Below are 24,918 nucleotides of genomic sequence, written 5' to 3'. Positions count from 1 at the left end.
TTTGGAAACAGAGCAGGAGCCCCCTGGGACAATTCTGCAGTAGTACATGCATTCAGTTATAAATCAGATTCAGTTACACCGTGGAGTGAGACGTCGTCTGAGTCTAATTTATCAGGGAGAAGAGCAATGACCTGACATAAGTAAAGCTGGAATAACAGGAAAGAATGGGATGAAATAAAGAAAGGAAAATTTAGGTCAATTATCAGGGAAAATCTCGTGACACAGAGATGGGTCAGGCTGTGGGATAACCCCCAGTAGAAAGGGCAGAGGGCCTTTCTCTTGGCATATTAAACTGGGTAAAATGCAAGTAAATGTGACAGAGAGAATAGAGATGGGTTGGGTCATTTAAAGGGCTACTCGACACTATCCTTAGCTGGTATAAAACCACTGAATTCATTGGTGTGACATCAGTTACAGCAGCTGAGGATCTGACAGTGTGATCTGAGAGTGTGACGTGTTTGGTCCCTCAGCTGGAGCACCCTGATTTCAGTGACACCAGGAAACCTTCAGACAGGAGTATTGTGCTGGAGAAAATACAAGAGAACAACTTGGTGGCTCCCCAGCCATGGGGCCTGCAATCTGTGGGGTAAATCTGTACTGCAAGGAGGGCACTCTCTTTCCTGCTACTGCCATCTGACCTCTTCTCAGATTCTCACTCTGATCCATAACGTCGCACCATATATGGTTTTTCAGAAACGTCCATGTGCCTCTGCCATTCTCACTGCATTCTGCCTTCTCAGTAAAGCAGGATATTTACTTCCACCAGAGCGGGAGAGACAGAATAAATTTCCTTGGTCTGATGTGAAAGAGCAGCCTGGGTCTGTCTCATGCCTGCCGTGGCTGACCACACCAGAGCTTTCCTTTTAATGCAGCCTCCTACTGGGCATGCTTACACTGTGATTTTCTACATCCAGCTCCTTGAGGCACCTTTCAAAATCCCAGCCTTAACAGACAGGGAATTGATAAGGATCTGTCACAAAGGTCAGACTCATGCTGGATGCCAGGATGCAAGTGTCATTATGCATACAACAGCCCACACCATCCTTCAGATCATTAATGAAGATGTTGAACAAAACCGGCCCCAGGACTGACCCCTGGGGCACTCCACCTGTGACCAGCTGCCAACTAGACACTGAGCTGTTGATCACAACCTGTTGAGCCCGATGACTTAGACAGCTTTCTACCCACCTTCTAGTCCATTCATCCAACCCATACTTCTGTAACTTGTTGGCAAAGGCGTAGCAAAAGCTTTGCTAAAATTAAGTAATATAATATTCTCTGCTTTCCCCACATCCACAGAATCAATCATCTCATCATAGAAGGCCATCAGGTTGGTCAGGCATAACTTGCCCTTGGTGAGTCCATGCTGACTGTTCCTGATCACCTTCCTCTCCTCCAAGTGCTTCAAAATGGATTCCTTGAGGACCTGCCTCATGATTTTTCCAGGGACTGAGGTGAGGCTGACTGGTCTGTAGTTACCCTGATCGTCCTTCCCTTTTTTGAAGATGGGCACCGGGTTTGTCTTTTTCCAGTCACCTTGGACCTCCCCTGATCACCACGAGTTTTCAAGGATAATGGCCATTGGCTCTTCGATCCCATCATGCAACTCTCTCAGCACCCTCAGATGCATTGCACCCGGCTCCATGGACTTGTGCATGTCCAGCCTTTCTAAATACTATTGAACCTGTTCTTTCAGCACTGCTCACCTTCTCCCCATACTGTGCTGCCCGGGGCAGTAGTCTGGGAGCTGACCTTGTCTGTGAAGCCAGAGTCAAAAAAAGCATTGAATACTTGGGCTTTTTCTACATCATCGTCACTAGTTTGCCTCCCCCATTCTGTAAGGGACCCACTATGACCGCAGACATGGCGGAGAAGGCATGGATGAAATTCATCTGGATAACACAGGCATTGATATCGATGGATCTGGAATTCAACCAGAAGATGCTCAGCATGGTAGGTATTGTGTAGACAGATCAGCCCAAGTCTGCCAATGCCAGAATCAAAAGGAAATAGTACATAGAGAGGTGGAGTCTATGATACATCTATATGACAGCTAGGATAATGTAGTTACCCCAAGATTGCTATAACATACACTGAGCACAGAGGGAGGGCCATACGCCAGCCTAGGAATTCCTGTGAGGATGAAGGCCAAGTGGCTGAGGACAGTCTGGTTCACAGCTGACATCTCATGCACTCAATGTCCTCTGACGGTCCAAAAAACACCAGCAATAACAGCAGCATTATTCATTTGCATGTCAGATACAAAACATGCTACATTAAAAGAACATTACTAAGGTTACAAAGTCATGCACTTAGAAGTTAGGGGGTGACAGAATTAAGATTGCCTGCCAGCCCTCCTTGGATGTACGCATTATGATACAATTTTTATTACGTCACATATCATTTTTCCACAGGACCTCTGCCTCATTCAGTGCATAGAATGGACAGTGCACACTTAATGAGCAGCTATTCAAAATATGATTTTGCCCCTTTGATCAGCGTGTGACCCTGACGTTATTCACTGCACTCTGTTTAAACCCTGCACTGAAAACAGAGTAATTAATTTCCTCCTGGGCTTTCCTATGGGGCTTATCGCTGCAGTATCTGCCTTAATTTTCCTATGAGTGCTTCACAAACATTAATGAGTTGATTGTCAGCTATTCTGTCCATTGTAGAGATGGGGAAATGAGGCGAAGAGCATCCCCTACTTTGGGGTGGCCAATCTGAGACACCGAGGACAGGATTCTTCAGAATACTTAGCATTACACAGCACTTCATGTGTTCAAAATAGAGTTTACAGTGGCAGTGGTGAATGCTCAGCGCTTCTGCGAATCAGAGCCAGGGTCTCAAATGAAACACCCAGAATATGAGGATCACAATTAGTGACTGGTTTGCTTTAAGTGACTTGCCTACATCACACAGGAACTCTGTGGCAGAGGCAAGAATAGAATCCAGTTCTCCAGGGCAGCACTGAACTGCCTTAATCATGAGACCATCCCCTCTCTTCCTAAGAAAGCCAATGGAAGCCGCTGCTCCGCATGCCACACAAGAGAAGCCCTCTGAATTTCCCCACATTTGCTCTTCAGCTACAGACTAACTAAACACACGATCTCCCCTCTCACTGTTCTTCCTTTTCCTCCCCCAGCAGAGCGTAAACACTTGCCTCCCACCCACCACTCTCTGCAGCACAGACTGTGTCTGGATTCAAAATGGAGAATAGGCCATTTATAACAGGATCCCCTCCCCTGGGTGTGGTTATTATAATCAGGAGGTGAAGCCAGAGCCCCATATATACAGCTCTCAGGACAGTTGAAATGTTTTTTTGCTTCAGAGAGCGGGGGAGGAAAGAAGCCAGGTGTTTATAGCGCAGGCTCGGTTTGGTTTTACTCATGGAATGCTTTTTTCCAGATGAACTTTTCTGTGTGCTGGGCCTTCCCCAGAAACCAGGGGAAAGGGCTACTTGTACAAGTCAGCAAAAGAGGAGTTTAGGAAACCCTGATGCTCATTTCCAATTCCTTGAAGTCAGTGTAACATTGCAGTTGTCTCCACAGCTTCCCCCCTTCCTGTGACCCAAGTGGGCAATTCTGGCTCCCATGGGCAAATATCAGCAGGGGCAACTGAACTCTAAGCAGCCTGAATGTCCCTTTATGCAGTTTCCTCTCATGACGCCCAGTCATACACCTCCTCTTCCCTCTGGCAAGAGCTCAACAAATAATTCCCATCCCCCTTTTGCGCCTATGCCTCCCAAATACCTATAATCAGTGCTCACACCCATCCCCCTTCTTTTAACAGGCCCTGGGAGGGTTTGATGCATGCGGAAGGAATAAAAGAACTAAATGAATTCTCTGCATCGGTGTTCACAGCTGAGGATGTGATGGAAATTCCCAAACCTGAGCCATTCTTTTTCAGTGACAAATCTGAGGAACCGTCCCACAATGAGTTGTTCTTAGAGGAGGTATTGAAACAAATATATAAATTAAACAGTAATAAATCACCAGGACCAGATGGGATTCACTTAAGAGTTCTGAAGGAATTCAAATGTGAAATTGCAGAAATAGTAACTGTGGTATGTAACCTATCATTTCAATGAGCTTCTATATCAGATGACTGGAGGATAGCTAATGTGACACTAATTATTAAAAAAGGCTCCAGAGGTAATCCTGGCAATTACAGGCGGGTAAACCAAACTTCAGTACAAAGCGAATTGGCTGAAAAAATAGTAAAGACAAGAATCACCAGAAACATAAATGAACATGGTTTGTTGGGGAAGAGCCAACATGGTTTTTGTAAAGGGAAATCATGGCACACCAATCGATTAGAATTCTTTGGTGGGGTTAACAACATGTGGACAAGGATAATCCAGTGGATGCAGTGTATTTAGATTTTCAGAAAGTCTTTGACAAGGTCTCTCACTAATGGCTCTTAAGCCAAGTAAGCAGTCATGGAATAAGAGGGAAGATCCTCTCCTGGATCAGTAACTGGTTAAAAGATAGGAAAAAATGGATAGGAATAAATGGCCATTTTCAGAATGGATAGAGATAAATAGTGGTGTCCCCAGGAGTCTGTCCTGGGACCAGTACTTTTCAATATACTCATAAATGATCTGGAAAAAGGGGTAAACAGTGAGGTGGCAAAATTTGCAGATGATGCAAAACTACTCACAATACTTAACTCCAAAGCAAACTGCAAAGAGATACAGAGGGATCCCACAAAACTGGGTGACTGAGCAACAAAATGGCAGATGAAATTCAATGTTGATAAATGCAAAGCAATATACATTGGAAAAGAGAATCTCAACTAAACAAATAAAATGATGGCATCTAAATTAGCCTTTAACATTCAAGAAAGAGCTTTTTTGGTTGCCACTGCAGACTGAGGGGATGATTTCAGAGAACTATCCACAATGACTCCAAGATCTAACAGACTGTTGGGAATCATTAGGAAAGGGATAGATAATAAGACAGAAAATATGTTATTGCCTGTTTATAAATTCAAGGTACGCCCACATCATGAATACTGTGAGCAGATCTGGTCGCCTCCTCTCAGAAAGATACATTGCCATTGAAAAAGGTACTGAAAAGGGCAACAAAAATGATTAGGGGTATGGAACTGCTTCCACATGAAGAGAAATGAATGAGAACTAGGGGTCACCAAGTGAAATTAATAGGCAGCATGCAAAAGACAAACAAAAGGCAGTACTTATTCACACAACGCACAGTCAACCTTTCACCAAGAGCATTTGGTAAGTGAAAGTTAAGAGAGCCCGGTTATTATCAAATTTACACCTGTAAAGCTGGAGTGATGCTGTTAAAGTCAATGTTACTGAACACAGAACCTTTCCTTAAGTATTTATCCCATGTCCTGAAAAGAGGCAGTTTCGTAATTTGGACTCTCGAGAGTGGAGAAAATAAAAATATATATATATAATATGTAAATTAAACACATTTATAAAAAACAACAGTGCAGGACAGATAAATACAAAGAACATTTTCACCATGTTTTTATACACCTGGAATAATACAATGGGGCCACAGTCAGAAGAGGAAGACCAGAATGGTGTCTGTATGAAGGTCACAACTATACAATCACACGATGCTCAGGTAGGCTGTGGAACTCAAAGCCCCAAGATATCAATGGGACCAAGAGTTTAGGAGGATTCAAAGGGGGACTGGATGCTTATATGGGCAACCAGAATATCGAACTATACAAGTAAGGATTTTTTTAAAAGTCTTGGGAGGGCTATAAACCTTCCTGATTTACACACAAAAGATGTCTAATTAGTGTGTTTTAGGAGGAAACCTTTCCTGGGAGCAGGTTATCTCATAGCTGTCTATTGCAGGGTTTCTACTACCTTCCTTTGGAGAAACTAGTTCTGGCCACTGGATACTGGTCTAAGGGGACTACAGGTCTGATCCAGTCTGGTAATACCTATCAATGGTGAAAATAAGAATATAAGAGCAGACATATTGTGTCAGACCAACCGTCTATCTAGCCCAGGATCCTGTCTTTCACAGGCCCAATGCCAGAGGCATCAGAAGGAATGAACAGAACAGGTAATCATCATGTGTGAATCCAAGACTATATTTTTGTTGATCTTCTTTGGCTTTCTGGAAGACTCTAGACATTCACTGAGAGCAGAATGATGTTTCATTCAATATTATCTAGTTTCCTATTACTTTTCCTTTCAGAAAGTAAAGTTCTAAACTCCTCGGACCCACACAGTATACCATGCCAGCTGTCAATGACACCAATTTGCAACCTGCAGTGTTCCTTCTCACCAGAATACCTGTGTAGGCAGACGTCCATGTCTTCATTTCTATCCCCTTTTTTTAATTTTAAAATGGAGCTTGACAGGCGTCTGCTTTGAGGATATACCGGGGTCACTTGTGAAAGCCGGGGCTTGGTCTCACAGACAAGGAGGTCCTTCAGGCCCCAAGTTCCTGTGGGTCATTTAGCTCATTCTGTGTCATACTGAGAGCTCACGGAAAAAGCATGGCTCAGAGTCATTATTTGGGAAAGGACTTGGGCTTGGGTTCCTTTTTCCTTGTGATAGAGGAGTTTAGTTCCTTGAATGTTTCGTAATGTCACTCCTTCTGAAGCACCTGGCATTGGCCACTGGGTCCCTGCGGACAGACCATTGTGCTTCCTGCAGTTTGCCATTGGACATGATTGGGTTAAAGCTGGCAAACACTGAACCAATCAGCTAAGAGTCCCAGGTGGCCAAGTGGCCCCCAAGGAAATGAAGGAACATGCTTCATAAGGACAGTGGCAGCCTGTCTGAGCAGACACTGCCTGCTGCCTGTGCAAGCTCTCCACTGACTCCTTCTCCGTTAGGGTGCAGATCTCTGTTGGCAGTTGCTCCCCTTCTCGCAGGCCTTGGGTACGTTGGCAGGTTTCTCTATCTCTAAATCTTTCAAATGCCAAAAGAAGGGTAAAGGCTGCCAGCTGTTGAGATGGGCAGATGTTCTGTGCAGCGGCAGCTGACTCTGTTGGGCTGTGGGTGTGACTCAGTGACAGGGGCTGGAGAGCAGGCACCACTAGGTATCTGGGGGATCCTCCACTCCATCTGTTCTTGTTCCATGGGGGATTATTCCAGGGACACAGAACCCTACCCCTAACCCCCACGCCCCAAGTCAGGATTTCCCAATGGGTCCCATATCCAGAGGTGCAATGTGCTCTGGGCCTGAGAAGAGCGAAATTTCCCAAATCACTTCATGTTCATTTGCTTGTGGGAGTTTCTGTCCTATAGAAACCCCTCACAGTTACACGGCATCCTGCATCTCTGCCCCCCTCTCTGGTCCCCGAATGCCAGATGTCAGCCTCGTCCCTTTCCCTCTCCTGGGTGGATTCCCACCATTCTCCCACCCTCAGACTGGATCCTGGGCTACAGCACATTGTGAGTCGACTGGGCTTGCCCAGCAGGTCAAACTTATTCTGTGACTTTGCTTCTTCCCTTTGGGAGTATGTGACGTGTGGTGACCAGACAGTCTTATTGAACCACATCGTTGTTTAATCTGAACAGTAGAAAAAAAAGCATCACATGGGAGAGTAAAAGTGTTGTAAAACAACAATCTGTAAGTAACTCTTATCTCAAGCACCCCCACTCCTTTGGGACTCAGGAAGAATGAACAGTTTCTGACTTCCCCAAGCTTTGTGTTTGTGTGTGTGTGTGTGATTCTAAAGCACATTTTTCACAGCACTAGCTGCCCAACCTTTGTACTGATTCCGAGCACTGGCAAAAAAATCTTTGTAACGTGGTTGGAGCCCGGAAATAGGATGGTCTCAGCGTGAAGCTCAGGTGCTCTCTCTTCATCTCCCTGCAGTGAGAGCTGGCTTTTCTTGAGCTATTGTTTCCCTTCCTCTTTGTTTTCCAGCAGCCTCCTATTAAACTAGGACTATATAATACAGTGCACAGACAGTCAGAGAGCGAGAGAGAGCAATAGATGATTTTCATGTGTGAAATGAAGTTTGATTTCCATGAATATTCATGCATTTCACTTTGAAACTCTCTTCCCGCACACCCAAATCATAGCAGAGTAACAGGTGTTGGGTTACAATGTACTAGAGCAGTGGGTGTACCTGGTGGTTGTGCAATGGACTAGACCAGACCCTTTTATTCGCACCTGCATTTGAAATTTTGTAGGGATCCAGATATAATAAGGGTTGAAAACCAATGTACTAGAAAGTGAGAGCCCAAGGAATAAACATTGTATATACTGATTCCAAAGCCTGCTCCACTCTGAATAAAGGTTGCAGATTTACATCCCAAAACCAGCAGAGAACCAGTCAGCTATGAAACCAGGGAGAGAGAAGGTAGCAGCTGCAAAGGATTCCCCAATTTTTGTTTCCCATTTTGTTTATATTTTAGATCCCCCTCTCACCTGAGAAAGAATGTGTGTGCTAAAATATGGTTCTAGAAATGTTATGCCAAAACTTTTAATCAAAATACAATTACTACAAAACAAATGTTCATTACATGCATGTCTGTCGAAAGCCAGCAGCAGAGGTGTTGGAGCAGGAGTAACTTTACTACTTAACGGCTTTTGCTTTAGAAAATATCTCGGAGGTATTCCAAACTCTGTTTGCAATGGGTTTGTGCTATTAAGTCTTCATTCAGTGAGCAGTTGTATGATTATGTCTTCTGGTAAGAGACCAGTAGCTGTTTGTAACACTTACATTCAGAATTATGCACACAACAATTCTGGTATTATTGTTCAAGACATTCCAAAAAGTCATGAAACAAGAGAACCGCTGGTCTGTGTTTCAGCAAAGAGTAGAGATGAGGTGCAGTCAAGGCGATTATATAGTGGAAGTATATAATTTAAGCCCCTCATTGGTTACACGACCATTGCTGCAGTAATTTGCAGAAATTGATATTAGTGTAGCAGGGTGTTGCAGTGCATGCCCTGCTTCTGCTGCATTCACAAAGTCAGAGGGAGACCCTCAGTTCAGAAACCACTGGTGCAGCTTTATTTACAGGTTGTGCTCCAACCACTTTTTCACCATACCAAGCTTGTCTTTTAGCATCTGCACCCAGGAGGGAGGAGCTATCGCTCTACTACTACCTCTTGTCTCCCGCTCCTGGATTCCCACCTCTCAGCTCCTAATGCAACCTCAAGGCTAACTGGGCAGGCAGCTGTCTCTGGTTCTCTTATTAGGTGCAGGTTTCTCTCCAGCCAGTTCTAATTTCCCTCCCTAAATTGGAGTTGGCATGACAGAGGGCAGACTAAGCAATTCTTTTCAGCACCATGTCACACTGGTGTTGCACTGTTCACCATTTGGGTCACCAATCCCTCCCCCACCCAGCTGAAGTATCTCACTGTGTTAGCTTGGAACTTGCCAAAGATCTACAGACCCCACAAATGCGGAGAGGATCGGGGGTCCTGTGAGGATAAAGAGAAGCCTGTGGGATGATCGACTTTAGACTTCAGACAACATTGGTGGGGCAAAACATTCAGATTCTTTTGGAGGGATTCTTGGAGGTCAGAGTGTATCACCAGGAGTATTTGGTAAGTGAATGTTAATAGAGCTTGATTCTAATCAAATTTACACGTGTAAATCTGGAGTGATGGTGTTGCAGTTGCAGTTGACGTTTCTGAATTCAGAACCTGGCCCTAAGAAATTACTCTGTGTACTGCAAAGAGGCAGTGGCATAATTTGGGGTCTCACTAGTAGAATTTTTTTAAAAAAAATATAATGAGGGAATGAAACCTATTTATAAAAAGCATCAGTGCAGGACAGATGAATATAGTGACCATATTCACCATGTGGTCAACAAGGTCACAATTATTGAATCACAGAGTGCTGAAGTAGGCTGTGAAACTCACAGCCATAAGATATCAATGGGATCAAGAGTTTAGTAGAATTCGAAGAGGGACTTGGTGTTTATATGGGTAATCAGAAATTTCAATTACAGTAGTGAGGATCTTTTTAATAGTCTTAGGAGAGCAATTAACTTTACTGATTTACACCATAAAATTTGTCTAACCAGTGCGTATCAGGAGGAAGCTTTCTCCTGTCACAGGTTATCTCACAGGGCTTCTTTTACCTTCCTCAGAAGCTTCTGGTACTGGCCACTAGATACTGGGCTAGATGGACTATAGGTCTGAGGCAGTCTGGGAATTCCTGTCTTTGTATAGGTGGTGTACATAAGAATGAATATAGTTGAAACCAATGATCCCAGGATCCTGTCTTTCAACAGTGGCATATGCCAGGTGCTTCAGAGGGAATGCAGAGGGAACAGGTAATCATCAAGTGTAAATCCAAGACTATGTTTATCCTGATCTTGCTTGAGTCCCTGAAAGTCTCTAGATTTGCACTGAGAGCAGAATGATGTCTCATTCAATATCAACTAGTTTCCTGTTATTTTTCCTTTCAGGAAGTGAAATTCAAAACATCTTAGACCTGCCCAGTGCATCATGTCAGCTGTCAATGACACCAAATTGCCACCTGCAGTGTTCCTCCTCACTGGAATACCTGGGCTGGAAGATGTCCATGTCTGGATTTCCATCCCCTTCTGCTTAATGTATGTTACTTCGATATTAGGAAATTCATTCATTCTGTTCATTATAAAAGCAGATCCATCCCTCCATGAGCCAATGTACATTTTCCTTTCCATGCTGGCCATCACAGACCTTGGTTTATCAATATCCACCATGCCGACAACACTGGGCATACTCTTGTTTAACTTTAGGGAGATCAGCCACAATGCCTGTTTTGCCCAGCTATTCTTTATCCATTCGCTTATGTACACTGAATCCTCCGTGCTCTTGTGCATGGCTTTTGACCGCTTTGTTGCGATCTCTAAACCACTCAGATATGATTCCATCTTAACCCCACCAAGAATAGTCAAGATGGGACTGGTGTCTCTTTTAAGAGGTGTGGCCCTAATATTCCCACTACCCATTCTCCTGACACAGTACCGATATTGTCAGGCCAACATCCTTTCCCATTCCTACTGCCTGAACCAGGAGGTCATGACGTTGGCTTGTTCGGATATCAGAGCCAACATCATCTATGGCTTCTTTATAACAATCTCTTCAGTGGGGTTGGACTTCCTGCTCATCCTCCTATCTTATGTGATGATCCTCAAAACGGTGTTGAGCATTGCTTCCCATGCGGAGCGCATCAAAGCCCTGGACACTTGTGTCTCCCACATCTGCGTCGTCCTTCTTTCCTATATGCCAGGGATTGGCTTGTCTGTGATATACAGATTCATGAAGAGCTCTTCTCCCTTGCTTCAAAATGTCCTGGGCAAAGTCTCTTGGCTGATCCCGCCCCTGATGAACCCAATTGTGTACAGCGTAAAAACCAAAAACATTCGTGCAAGGATAATCAGGGTGTTCGTCAAGTGAAGGTTCAGTTAATCAGCAGCTCCAGAAAATTAAAGCCTTGAAACTGGATCCTTGCTATCCCCGCTCTCCACAGTGCAGGGGGCAGCTCTGGGGCAGCAGAACATCCAGCCGGTACAGTTGAGAGGCTGGTCCTGTGGTTTACGCACTGCTCTGAGGGTCAAGGTCCAAGGTCACACAGAGCTCGGAATTAAATGTGAGTTGCCTATATCCTGGTGCCCTGTCTTACCCACAAGACTCTCCTTCCTTTTCCCAGCCACAGGACGGGAGCAGAAGGAAACAACCTCTAAGTAAAAGAGATCAAATTTCTTCTCCTTTTTGTGCTCCTCTTGCACACAGCTATGCGTCTTCCAGTCCTTTTGTTGAATCTTCCTAATCTCCTAAGCAACAGCAGCTGGTGGCCAGGATCTCCATGCATGCATTATGTATAGTTTAAATAAAATACGTCAAGATCAATCTCACTTGATTGTCATGGGTTCTGGGTATACAGCAGAATTTATTATTATTTTTCAGTCTTCGTCAGGGCATGGCGTGTGCCTCGCGATGTAAAGCACACAAAGCAAGACATGATCCCTGGGAACTTAAAGTCTAAAATAGGCACTTGGATCTGCTATCTGGTGCATTTAGCAGCACCAAAGCCGTGTACAATGACGATGGGCCTGAAGTAAGATGGGAGCCAGCAGTTGTCTATACAGGTATCCTTCACTCAGGGCTTAAAAACTAACCATAGCTCCCATGGAGCACTTGTCATAAGGAGATTGATAAATTAAACAGTAATATCGGAGCACAGGACCAGATGGGATTCACCCAAGAGTTCTGAAGGTACGCAAAAATAAATTTTTAGAACTACTAACTGTAATAGAACCTATCATTTAAATCAGCTTCTATACTAGATGAATTGGGTATATCGAATGTGACAACAATTTTTAAAGAAGGTTCCAGAGGCAATCCCCACAATTATAGGTCAGTAAACCTATCTTCCATATCAGGCAAACTTGTTGAAACTATAGTAAAGAATTACCAGACATGTAGATGTACATGATTTGTTAGGGAAGAGTCAACATGATTTCTGTACAGCAGAAGGAGGAGGGTGCAGCAGGGGAGGCCTCCCGATTCATACTGTGGAAGTAGGCCACTCGGCTACTTATCTCAAGTGCTTGTACACAAATGCAAGAAGCCTGGGAAACAAGCAGGAAGAACTTGAAGTCTTGGCACAGTCAAGAAACTACGACATGATTGGAATAACTGAGACTTGGTGGAATAACTCTCACGATTGGAGCGCTGTCATGGATGGGTATAAACTGTTCAGGAAGGACAGGCAGGGTCGAAAGGGTGGAGGAGTTGCACTGTATGTAAGAGAGCACTATGACTGCTCTGAGCTCCAGTATGAAACTGGAGATAAGTCAGTTGAGTGTCTCTGGGTTAAGCTTAGATGCAAGAACAATAAGCGTGATGTCCTGGTGGGTGTCTGTTATAGACCACCAGACCAGGAGGATGAGGTGGATGAGGCTTTCTTTGCTCAACTAGGGAAAGTTTCCAGTTCACAGGGCCTGATTCTCACGGGAGACTTCAATCACCCTGACATCTGCTGGGAGAGCAACACAGCAGAGCACAAACAATCCAGGAAGTTTTTGGAGAGTGTTGCAGACAATTTCCTGGTGCAAGTGCTGGAGCAACCAACTAGGGGCCGTGCTTTTCTTGACCTGCTGCTCACAAACAGGGAAGATTTGGTAGGGGAAGTAGAAGTGGGTGGCAACCTAGGCAGCAGTGACCATGAGATGGTCAAGTTCAGGATCCTGACGAAAGGAAGGAAGGAGAGCAGCAGTATACGGACCATGGACTTCAGAAAAGCGGACTTTGACTCCCTCAGGGAACTGATGGGCAGGATTCCCTGGGAGGCTAATATGAGGGGGAAAGGAACCCAAGAGAGCTGGCTGTTTTTTAAAGAGACCTTATTGAGGGCACAAGAGCAAACCATCCCGATGTGCGGAAAGAATAGCAAATATGGTAGGCGTCCAGCTTGGCTTAACAAAGATGTCCTTGGCGAACTTAAACACAAAAAAAAAACTTACAAGAAGTGGAAGCTTGGTCAGATGACTAGGGAGGATTATATAAACACTGCTCGAACGTGCAGGAATGAAATCAGGAAGGCCAAAGCGCAATTGGAGTTGCAGCCAGCAAGGGACATGAAGGGGAACGAGAAGGGTTTCTACAGGCATGTTGCCAACAAGAGGAAGATTTGGGAAAGTGTGGGCCCCTTAGAGAAAGAGGGGGGCGACCTAGTGACAGAGGATGTGGAGAAAGTGGAAGTACTCAATGCCTTTTTTGCCTCTGTCTTCACAGACAAGATCAGCTCCCAGACTGCTGTACTGGGTGGCACAGAATGGGAAGGAGGCGAACATCCCACAGTGCTGAAGGAACGGGTCCAAGACTATTTAGACGGATTGGACATACACAAGTCCATGGGGCCGGATGCAATGCACCCGAGGGTGCTGCGGGAGTTGGCTGAGGTGATTTCAGAGCCATTGGCTATTATCTTTGAAAGCTCGTGGCAACAGGGGGAGGTCCCTGAGGACTGGAAAAAAGCAAATATAGTGCCCATCTTCAAAAAAGGGAGGAAAGAGGATCCAGGGAACTACAGACCGGTCAGCCTCACCTCAATCCCTGGAAAAATCATGGAGCAGGTCCTTAAGGAATCCATTTTAAGGCACTAGGAGGAGAGGAAGGTGATCAGGAACAGTCAACACTGATTCACCAAGGGAAAGTCATGCCTGACCAACCTGATTGCTTTCTATGATGAGGTGACTGGCCCTGTGGATGTAGGGAAGGCAGTGGATGTGATTTACCTTGACTTTAGCAAAGCTTTTGATACTGTCTCGCACGGTATTCTTATCAGCAAGTTAAAGAAGTATGGGTTGGATGAATGGACTATAAAATGGATAGAGAACTGGCTAGAGCATAGGGCTCAACGTGTAGTGATCAATGGCTCCATGTCTAGCTGGCAACCGGTCACAAGTGGAGTTCCCCAGGGGTCGGTCCTGGGGCCGGTTTTGTTCAACATCTTTATTAATGATCTGGAGGATGGGGTAGATTGCACCCTCAGCAAGTTTGCGGACGACACTAAGCTGGGGGAGTGGTAGATACCCTGGAGGGTAGGGATAGGATACAGAGTGACCTAAACAAACTGGAGGATTGGGCCAAAAGAAATCTAATGAGGTTCAACAAGGACAAGTGCAGAGTCCTCCACTTAGGAAGGAAGAATCCCATGCACAGTTATAGACTGGGGACCGACGAGCTGGGCAGCAGCTCTGCAGAAAAGGACCTGGGGGTAACAGTGGATAAAAAGCTGGATATGAGTCAGCAGTGTGCCCTGGTTGTCAAGAAGGCTAATGGCATATTGGGCTGCATTAGTCACGGGAAGTGATTATTCCCCTCTATTCGGCATTGGTGAGGCCGCATTTAGAATACTGTGTCCAGTTTTGGGCCCCCCACTACAAAAAAGATGTGGACAATTTGGAGAGAGTGCAGCGGAGGGCAACCAAAATGATTAGGGGGCTGGAGCACAGGACTTATGAGGAGAGGCTGAGGGAACTGGGCTTGTTTAGTCTGCAAAAGAGAAGAGTGAGGGGGGATTTGATAGCGGCTTTTAACTACCTGAAAGGGGGTTCCAGGGAGGATGGGGCTAGGCTGTTCTCGGTGGTGGCAGATGACAGAACAAGGAGCAACGGTCTCAAGTTGCAGGGCGGGAGGTCTAGGTTGGACATTAGGAAAAATGTTTTTTACTAGGAGGGTGGTGAAGCATTGGAATGGGTTACCTAGGGAGGTGGTGGAATCTCCATCCTTAGAGGTTTTTAAGCTGAGGCTTGACAAAGCCCTGGTTGGGATGATATAGATGAGGTTAGTCCTGCTTTGAGCAGGGGGTTGGACTAGATGACCTCCTGAGGTCCCTTCCAACTCTAATATTCTATGATTCTATGATTCTATGATTCTAAATCATACCTCAAAAATCTACTAGCATTATTTCAGGGGGGGTCAACAAACACGTGAATAAGGGTGATCCAGTGGATATATGGTATTTAGATTTTCAGAGAGCCTTTGACAAGTTCCCTCACCAAAGGCTCTTAAGCAAAGTAAGCTGTCATGGCATAAGAGAAATGGTCCTCCGTATATCAGTAACGGGTTAAAAGATAGGAAACAAGGGTAGGAATAAATGGCCAGTTTTCAGAATGGAGTAAGGTAAATAGAGGTGTCCCCCAGGGGTGTATAATGGGACCAGTGCTGTTGAACACATTCATAAGTGATCTGGAAAAAGGGGTAAACAGTGAGATGGCAAAGTGTGCAGATGATACAAAACTATTCAAGATAGTTAAGCCCAATGCTGACTGTAAAGCATTACAAAGGGATCTCACAAAACTAGGCTACTGGGCAACAAAAGAGCAAAAGAAATTCAATGTTGATAAATGTAAATGAACGCACATTCGAAAACATAATCTCAACTATGCATATAAAATGATAGGATCTAAATTAGCTGTAACCACTCCAGAAAGAGATCTTGGAAGCTCTGTGGATTGTTTCCAGAAAGCATCCACTCAATGTGCAGCAGCTGTAAAAAAAGCTAATAGAATGTTAAGAACCATGAGGAAAAGGATAGATAATAAAACAGAAAACATCATAATGCCACTGTTTAAGCCCATGGTTTTCCCACATCTTGAATACTGCGTGCAGTTCTGGTCGCCCAGCTCAAAAAAAGATATATTTGAAATTGGAGACAGTACAGTGAAGGATGACAAAAATCATTAGGGGGATGGAACAGCTTCCATATAAGGAGAGATTAATAAGATGAGGCTTATTAATAGGTTCTGATAGAGATCTATAAAATCGTGACTGGTGTGGAGAAAGTGACTAAGAAAGTGTTATTTACCCCATTACATAACACAAGAGCCAGGGGTCAGCCAATGAAATTAATGGACAGGAGGTTTAAATTAAAAAAAAAGGAAGATCGTTTTCACACAACGGGCAGGCAGCCTGTGGATCTCTTTGCCAGGAAATATTGTGAAGGACAAAAGTATAACTGGGCCCAGAAAAGAATTACACAAGTCCACGGAGGACAGGTCCATTGATGGCTATCAGTCAAGCTAGTCACGGAGGCAGCCCCATGCTCCGGGTGCTCTAAACCTCTGTCTGTCAGAAGTTGGATCTAGGTGACAGGGGATGGATGGTTCACTAAATTGCCCTGTTCTGTTCACTCCCCCTGAAACTTCTGGCACCAGCCGCTGCTGGCAGAGAGGACACTGGGCTCCATGGACTATTGGCCTCACCCAATAGGGCCGTTCCTGTGTTCTTAGATTGTTCCACAGATGGATGGGTTGCCACAGACAGGCCATTTCCAGGGGCTCCCTCTTCCATAGACCAAGCATAGCCCCACCACAAGAGGTCCCAGAACTACTCAGTACCGGAGGCCAATGGGGGGGTTGGTGCTGACACCTAGGGGTCCGATAATAAGAGTGACGGGCTCACGGTTTGAGCTAGAGCTTGACTGGAAAACAGAGAATTTTCCATCAATGAAAAATGTTTCACCCATAGTAAAATGTTTCTTTTTCATCCATTTGGGGTGGGGCCATGTAAAACTGATGATTTTTTCACCGAAAATTCAGTTGCCATGGCACAGCTGACAAAGGAAGATAGGAGAAAAGAAGAATATGGACCGTGAACTTCAGAAAAACAGACTTTGGCTCCCTCAGGGAGCACATGGGCAGGATCCCCTGGAAGGCCAATCTGAGGGGTAAAAGGAGTCCAAGGGAGGCGACTGTATTAAAAAGAAACTTTATTCAGGGCTCAGGAAGAAACCATTCGTGTGTACAGAGAAAATAGCAAATAGGGCATGCGAACAGCTTCGCTTAACAAAGAAATCTTATAGGCGCTTAAGCACAAAAAGGCAGCTTACAAGAAGTGGACACTTGGACAGACGACTAGAGAGGAGTATAAACATCCTGTTCAATCATGCAGGGGGGAAATCAGGAACGCCAAATGACAATTGGAGTTGTCGCTAGGAAGGGACGTGAAGCTTAACAAAAAAAGGGTTCCTGCAGCTATGTTAGTAACAAGAGGAAGGTCAGGGAAAGTGCAATGCATCCGGCAGCACTGAGGGAGTTGGCTGATGTGATTGCAGAGCCACTGGCCACTATCTTTGAACACCAGTGGCGATTGTGGAAGGTCCCAGATGATTGGAAAAGGCAAATATAGGGCCCATCTTCAAAAAAGGGAAGAAGGAGGATCTAAGGAACTACAGACCAGTCAGCTCAGCCTCAATCCCTGGAAATATCATGGAGAAGGTCCTCAAGGAAACATTTTGAGATGATCAGGAACAGTCAGCATGGACTGAACAAGGGAAAGTCACGCCTGTCCAACCTTAGGAGCAATGGTCTCAAGCTGCAGTGGGGGAGGTCTAGGCTGGATATTAGGAAAACATTTTCCCTAGGAGGGTGGTGAAGCACTCAAATGGGTTACCTAGGGAGGTGGTGGAATCTCCATCCTTAGATGTTTTTAAAGCCTGGCTTAACAAAGGCCTGGCTGGGATGATTGAGTTGGGGCTGCTTCTGGTCTGAACAGGGGTTTGGACTAGAAGAGCTCCTGGCGTCCCTTCCAACCCTGATTCTTTGATTTGATGCCCAGCTGCAGCTGCCTTGATCCCCAAGAGAAATTGGAGCCATTTTATCTTCCTCTTCCTTATAACAGCAATCAAAGTGGCACTGCCTGAGTCTCTGGCTACACTCTGGGTATGGAAAAGTCTAAACCTCTCCCACAGTCTGTGACTGGGGTTTTGTTCCTCGCCAGCTACTCTAACCAGCCTTCCCTTCTCAGTGCATCCGCCTCCATCCTCAACAACGGCCCCTTCAGCATATCCCGTGGCAGTGGCTACTGTGACAGCCCCCGGTAGCACATTGCCAATTATTGTGTGCTCCCAGGGAGCTGGAGAGGGTCTTAGAGCAGTTGTGGAGTCACACAGATTGTGGGTCGGAGGGTTTAGCAATCCGGGATCTCTGAGATCTGTGCATAGCTTTGCGGATCCATGGATGCTGGGTCACCCTGTTTATATCTCACGGAGAAGGGAAGGGCCCTGTCCTACTGGAAGAATCTGAGGTAAATTTCCAGGTAGGAGCTGTGTGGATTCTTCCTTCCTCAGCCTGCACCCTGGGTTTGTAATGCAGGAGTGGGGGCTGCCGGGGAGAAATCTGACCCTACATAACTATTATTAGTCTGATTTACTATTATGTTATTGCTGTAAGAGCATCATCGGTACCACTCGGCCGCCCTCGAGGGAGCCCTGTGACTCCTCTGAGCCATACACACAGAGCTGACAGCCTGGATTGCAGGAACAGAGCATGTGGCAGGACTTGCACTGCTGTCCACTTTGGTGATATTACCATACATCTCCTGTGATTGGGTGTCCTGCAGTTTGCCATTGGACATGACGGGGTTAAAGCTGGCACACACTGAACCAATCAGCTGAGGGTCCCAGGTGGCCAAGTGACCCCAAGGAAATGGGCAAACATGCTTCATAAAGACAGTTGCAGCCTGTCTGAGCAGACACTGCCTGCTGCCTGTGCAAGCTCTCCGCTGACTCCATCTCCGTTAAGGTGCAGATCTCTGTTGGCAGCTGCTTCCCTTCTCGCAGGCATTGGGTACGTTGGCAGGTTTCTCTGTCTTTAAATCTTTCAAACGCCAAGGGAAGGTAAAATCTGTTGAGATGGGCAGATGTTCTGTGCAGAGGCAGCTGACTCTGTTGGACTGTGGGTGTTACTCAGTGACAGGGGTTAGAGAGCAGGCAGCACTAGGGGATCCATGGGGGATCATTCCAGGTTCACAGAAATCTCATATTCAAAGGGAGCTCAGAGTGTCAAATACCCAATGCCCCAAGTCAGGGTTTCTCAATGGGTCCCATTTCCAGAGGTGCCGTGTGCTCTGGGCCAGAGAAGAGCCCATAGAATATGAGTATAGCCCAAATCAGCTCAGGTTTATTTGCTTGTGGGAATTTCTGTCCTGTAGATGCTCCTCACAGTTACAGGTAATACTGCATCTCTGCCCCCCTCTCTGGTCTCTGAATGCCAGATGTCAGCCTCGTCCCTTTCCCTCTCCTGGATGGATTCCCACCATTCTCCCACCCTCAGACTGGATCCTGAGTTACAGCACAGGGTGGGTCAACTGGGCTTGCCCAGCAGGTCAAACTTCGTTTCTTCCCTTTGGGAGTCTGTGACCTGTGGTGACCAGCCAGTCTTATTGAAACAAATTATTGTTTAATCTGAACAGTAGGAAGAAATACCTCACATAGCAAAATAAAAAGGTTTTAAAACAACAGTCTGTACGCGACTCTTATCTCAATCACCCCAGTGCTTTGGGACTCAGGAGAATGAGCATCTTCTGACTTCCCACATGATGTGTGTGTGTGTCTGAGTCTAAAGTGTTTCACAGCACCAGCTGCCAACCATTGAAGTGACTCCTAGCACTGGCGAAACAAGCTGTGTAACTTGGCTGGAGCCTGGAAATAGATTCCTCTCAGCATGCAGCTCAGGTTCTCTCTCTTAATCTCCCTGCAGTGAGAGATGGCTTTTCTTCAGCTATTGTTTCCCTTCCTGTTTGTTTTCCAGCAGCCTGCTATTAAACTAGGACTATATAATACAGTGCACAGACAGTCAGAGAGAGAGAAAGCAATAGATGACTTTCATCTGTGAAATGAAGTTTGATTTCCATGAATACTCATGCATTTCACTTTGAAACCTGCTTCCCACAAACCCTAATCATAGCAGAGTAACAGGTGCTGCGTTACAATGTACTAGAGCAATGGTTGCACCTGGTGGTTGAGAATTGACTAGACCAGACCCTGGTGATCTGCAGACTATGTGTTAGATTTCCAAAGTTATTTGCACCTGCATTTGAAATTTTGTAGGGGTCCAGATATGAAAAAGGGTTGAAAACCAGTGTACTAGAAAGTGGGAGCCCAGGGAATAAATATTGTATATGCAAAGCCTGCATATATATATTGTATACAATATTGTATTGTGCAATATATTGTACAATATATTGTATATATATTGTATATCTCAAAGCCTTCACTGCTCTGCATAAAGACTACAGATTGGCATTAGAGAACCAGCGGAGAACCAGTCAGCTATGAACCCAGGGATAGAGAAGGTAGCAGCAGCAAAGGATTCCCCAGACTTTTGTTAGCTGACAGGGGATTGAATGAGGGCCAACAGGCTACAATCTGTTCAAGTTCTCAAGAAATCAAAATGACACACTTTACATTTTAGGTCCGCCTCTCACCTGAGAAATCATCCCTGAAAGAAGATCTGAGGGGAAAGAATGGGTTCACATGTGTGAGCTAAAGTATGGTTCTATAAATGTTATGCCAAAACTTTTCATCGTAATACAATTACTACAAAACAGACATTGATTACATGCATGTCTATCGAAAGCCAACAGCAGAGCGGTTGGTGCAGGAGTAACTTTACTACTTAACGGCTTTTGCTTTAGAAAATATTTCAGAGGTATTCCAAATTCTGTTTTCAATGGGTTTGTGCTACTAACTCTTCATTCAGTGAGCAGTTGTATGATTATGTCTCCTGGTAAGAGACCAGAAGCTGCTTGTAACACTGACATTCAGAATTATGTACACAATAATACTGATACAATTGGGCGAGACATTCCAAAAAGTTATGAAACAAGAGAACAGCTGGTCTGTGTTTCAGCAAAGAGTAGAGATGAGGTGCAGTCAAGGGGCTCATATAGTGGTTGTATGTACTTTACCCTAATCACTGGTTACATGAGCATGTCTGATGCAACTTGTACTCTCAAGTGGATATTAGTGCAAAACCAGTTGTAGCAGAGTGTTGCAGTGCCTGCCCTGCTTCTGCTGCATTCACAAAGTCAGAGGGAGGCCCTCAGTTCAGTAACCACTGGTGCAGTTTTATTTATAGGTTGTGCTCCCACCACCTTTTCACTCTAGCAAGTTTGCCTTCTAGCATCTGCACCCAGGAGGGAGGAGCTATCGCTCTACTTCCACCTCCTGCCTCCCTCCCCTGGCTTCCCTCCTCTCAGCACTTAATGCAGTCCCAAGGCTAAATGGGCAGGCAGCTGTCTCTGGTTCTCTAACTAGGTGCAATTTTCTCTCCAGCCATCTCTAATTTACCTCCCTTAACTGGAGCTGACATGACAAAGGGCAGACTAAGCAGTTCTTGCTCAGCACCTGTCATACTGGTGTTTGCACTATTCACCATTTGGGCTCCAATCCCTCCCCCGCCCAGCTGAAGTAACTCATTGTGTTCGCTTGGAACTTGCCAAAGATCTACAGACCCCTCTCATGAGGAGAGGATATGGGTCCTGTGAGGATAAAGAAAAGCTTTTAGGATGGTTAACATGTCTGGTTCCAGTCAACATTGGCTGGGCAAATCATTCAGCTTGTTTTGGAGGGATTCTCTGGGGCACAATGTATCACTGAGAGCATTTGGTAAGTGAAAATTAATAGAGCTCGATTGTCATCAAATTTACACAGGTAAATTTGGAGTGATGTCATTTCAGTCAAAGTTTCTGAATTCAGAACGTGGCCCTTAGATTTTTTCCTGTGTACTACAAAGAGGCAGTACAAAGAGGTGTAATTTGGGCTCTCGGGATTAGAGAATATAAAAAATATATATAATGAGGCAATGAAACACATTTATAAATAGCATCAGTGCAGGACAGATAAATGCAATGACCGTATTCACCATGCACTCACAAGGTCACAATTATAAAATCACAGAGTGCTGAAGAAGGCTGTGGAACATACGGCCACAAGATATCAATGGGACCAAGAGGTTAGTAGGATTCAAGGAGGGACTGGCGGTTGATATGGGGAACCAGAAAATCCAATTACAGTAGTGAGGGGTTTTTAAAATAGCTTGAGAGGGTCATAAACCTTCCTGCTTTCTCTGTGTCAGGAGGAGTTTTCCCCTGAGAGCAGTTTTTCTCACAGCTGCTATTGCATGACTTCTTCCACCTTCCTCTGAAACTTTTATTCCAAGCCACAGGAGAAGGGACTAAATGCACTACAGGTCTGATAGTCTGACATTCCTATCGGTGGTGTACGTGAGAATGTAGGAACAGCCACACAGGGTCAGAGCAATGGCCCGTGAAGTCCAGTATCCTGTCTTCCACAGTGCCAATGCCAGATACTTCAGTGGGAATGAACACAACAAGTAATCATCATGTGTAAATCCAAGAGTATGTTTTGTTGATGTTCCTTGGTCTTTTGGAAGACTCTAGACATGCACTGAGAGCACAATGATATCTCCTTCAATATTATCTAGTCTCCTATTACTTTTCCTTTCAGAAAGTAAAGTTCAAAACTCCTTGGACCCACTCAGGATACCATGCCAGCTGTCAATGACACCAAATTCCAACCTGCAGTGTTCCTTCTCACTGGAATACCTCTCCTGGAAGACGTCCATGTGTGGATATCCATCCCCTTCTGCTTAATGTACGTTATTTCCATATTAGGAAATTCACTCATTCTGTTCATTATAAAAACAGATCCATCCCTTCATGAGCCCATGTACATTTTCCTTTCCATGTTGGCCGTTACAGACCTTGGCTTATCGTTATCCACCCTACCAACGACAATGGGCATCTATTGGTTTCAGTCTAGGGAGATCAGCCACGATGCCTGTTTTGCCCAGTTGTATTTCATCCACTCGCTTACGTCCATTGAATCCTCTGTGCTCTTGTCCATGGCCTTTGACCGCTTTGTGGCGATCTGTAACCCGCTGAGATATGCTTCCATCTTAACCCCTCCGAGAATAGCTAAGATGGGACTGGTGTCTCTGTTAAGAGGGGTTGTCCTAATATTCCCACTCCCAATTATTCTGAAACAGCATCGATACTGTAAGGACAGCATCCTCTCCCATTCCTACTGCATGCACCAGGATGTCATGACGAAGGCATGTTCGGATTTCAAAGTCAACATCATCTATGGTTTCTTTTTAACAGTCTCTTCACGGGTGTTGGACTTACTGCTCATCCTCCTATCCTATGTGATGATCTTTAAATCAGTGCTGAGCACTGTGTGCCACACAAAGCGCCTCAAGGCCCTGAATACCTGTGTCTCCCACGTCTGTGTCGTCCTTCTCTTCTACATAACAGACATTGCCTTAGCTGTGATATATAGATTCGTGAAGAACGCTCCTCCGATATTTCAGATTGTCCTGGGCAACGTCTATATGCTGGTCCCACCCGTGATGAACCCAATCGTGTACAGCGTGAAAATGCAAGCAATTCGTGCAAGGATAATCAGGGTATTCATCAAGTGAAGGGTCAGTTCATCACCGAACTCCAGAGAATCAAACACCTGTAACTGGTTTCTTGCTACACCCAGTCTCCACTGTGCAGGAGGAAGTTCTGAGACAGCGAGAATCTAGCCTAACCAGCTGGGAGGCTGGTCCTGTGTTTTGTGCACTGCTCTGCTGGTCCTTGACCAAACTTGAAATGGAGTCACTAGAAATCCGTAAAAATTTAAGATTTGGTTTAGCCTAAACCAATTTTTTCCCCCATTTTTCACAATTGCCACCAGACCAAAAAATCAGTTAGAGGTGGCGTTGGGAGGCCTTTCAAGGGATATAAGCACCCCAAAAGTTCCTTTAGCCCCTCCCCTCCCGGTAGCAACCCCGTCTTGTGCAAAGGGTAGCATGTGCCACTGTCCGTCCATCCAGCTCTTCATGTTGATGATATGCTGGGTTGTCCTTAAGGAAAATGGCTCACTAGGTAAAGGGAGTGCCCCGTATAGTGACCCCTCTCCCTGCAGGCTGGGAGGATGGTGGCAGGAACGAGGGGTGGAGCTTTGTGCAGCCAGGGGAGATTCCAGGAAGTGGATCTTACCTGGCCCCAGGAGCTGCTCCGTGTAGGGAAAGAGGAAGTCCTGCACCTAAGTAGCCCTGCCAGGATTAGCAGTTGGAGTCTGGCACAGGGTAGGAGCAACTGGCTGGGCACTATCTCCTGAGAGCTGGGCCCAGCTTTTGGGGGCTACAGGGGGTTTGGGTGAGCTGTGTGTGTATCTGTATGTGTGTGTGTGGAGGGGTTTCTCTACAGCGCAGTGTGACATATTCCAGTGTACAATCTGGACTCTTTGAAAGGCTGTGCCCCCTTCATTCACCAGCTCAGGGTGGCTTTTGCACTGCTTTACTGATGAACAATACAACCCCCCAAGCTCTGGTCACTCATAGACCTCAGCATGCAACGTTGTGTGAATGCTCTCCCAGCCCCTCATGAAATACACCCAGGGCAACAACTGCCACTTCTCTAGGCCCAGCCTTGCACCCCAGAAATGTGCATCTTGTACTGTCCAGTCCATTCACTGTACAAAGCAAGCTCATGTAAATCCGTTTTTCCATCAACGGGTAATAATTATGCACCAGCTTTGCTGTTTCAAGCAGAGTTTCCCACATACTTTTACCCAACCTCACTGGTTAGGATAAAGCAGTGAAATAAGTGTATTAACTACAGCAAGAAGGATTTAAACTGATCAGGTCATGAGAAATAA

General features: G+C 45.4%; 2 protein-coding genes across 2 annotated transcripts; both read left to right on the top strand.

Annotated features, from left to right (window-relative positions):
* The first annotated feature begins 10,418 nt into the window (after window positions 1-10,418).
* On the top strand, window positions 10,419-11,354 carry LOC137157866 (olfactory receptor 51G2-like). Its single transcript, XM_067555303.1, has one exon. It carries the CDS (start codon window positions 10,419-10,421, stop codon window positions 11,352-11,354), a length of 936 nt encoding a protein of 311 aa, XP_067411404.1.
* Window positions 11,355-22,756: 11,402 nt separating this feature from the next.
* Window positions 22,757-23,692, top strand: LOC137157865 (olfactory receptor 51G2-like). Its single transcript, XM_067555302.1, has one exon. The coding sequence runs from the start codon at window positions 22,757-22,759 to the stop codon at window positions 23,690-23,692; it is 936 nt and encodes a 311-aa protein (XP_067411403.1).
* The last annotated feature ends 1,226 nt before the right edge of the window (window positions 23,693-24,918 follow it).

Source organism: Emydura macquarii, unplaced genomic scaffold, assembly GCF_026122565.2.
Source record: "Emydura macquarii macquarii isolate MOO-44397 ecotype Brisbane River unplaced genomic scaffold, CSIRO-AGI_Emac_v2 contig_1604, whole genome shotgun sequence".
Classification (NCBI taxonomy): domain Eukaryota; kingdom Metazoa; phylum Chordata; order Testudines; family Chelidae; genus Emydura; species Emydura macquarii.
Note: the sequence above shows the minus strand (reverse complement) of the source record. Positions and strands in the feature narration are given on the sequence as shown.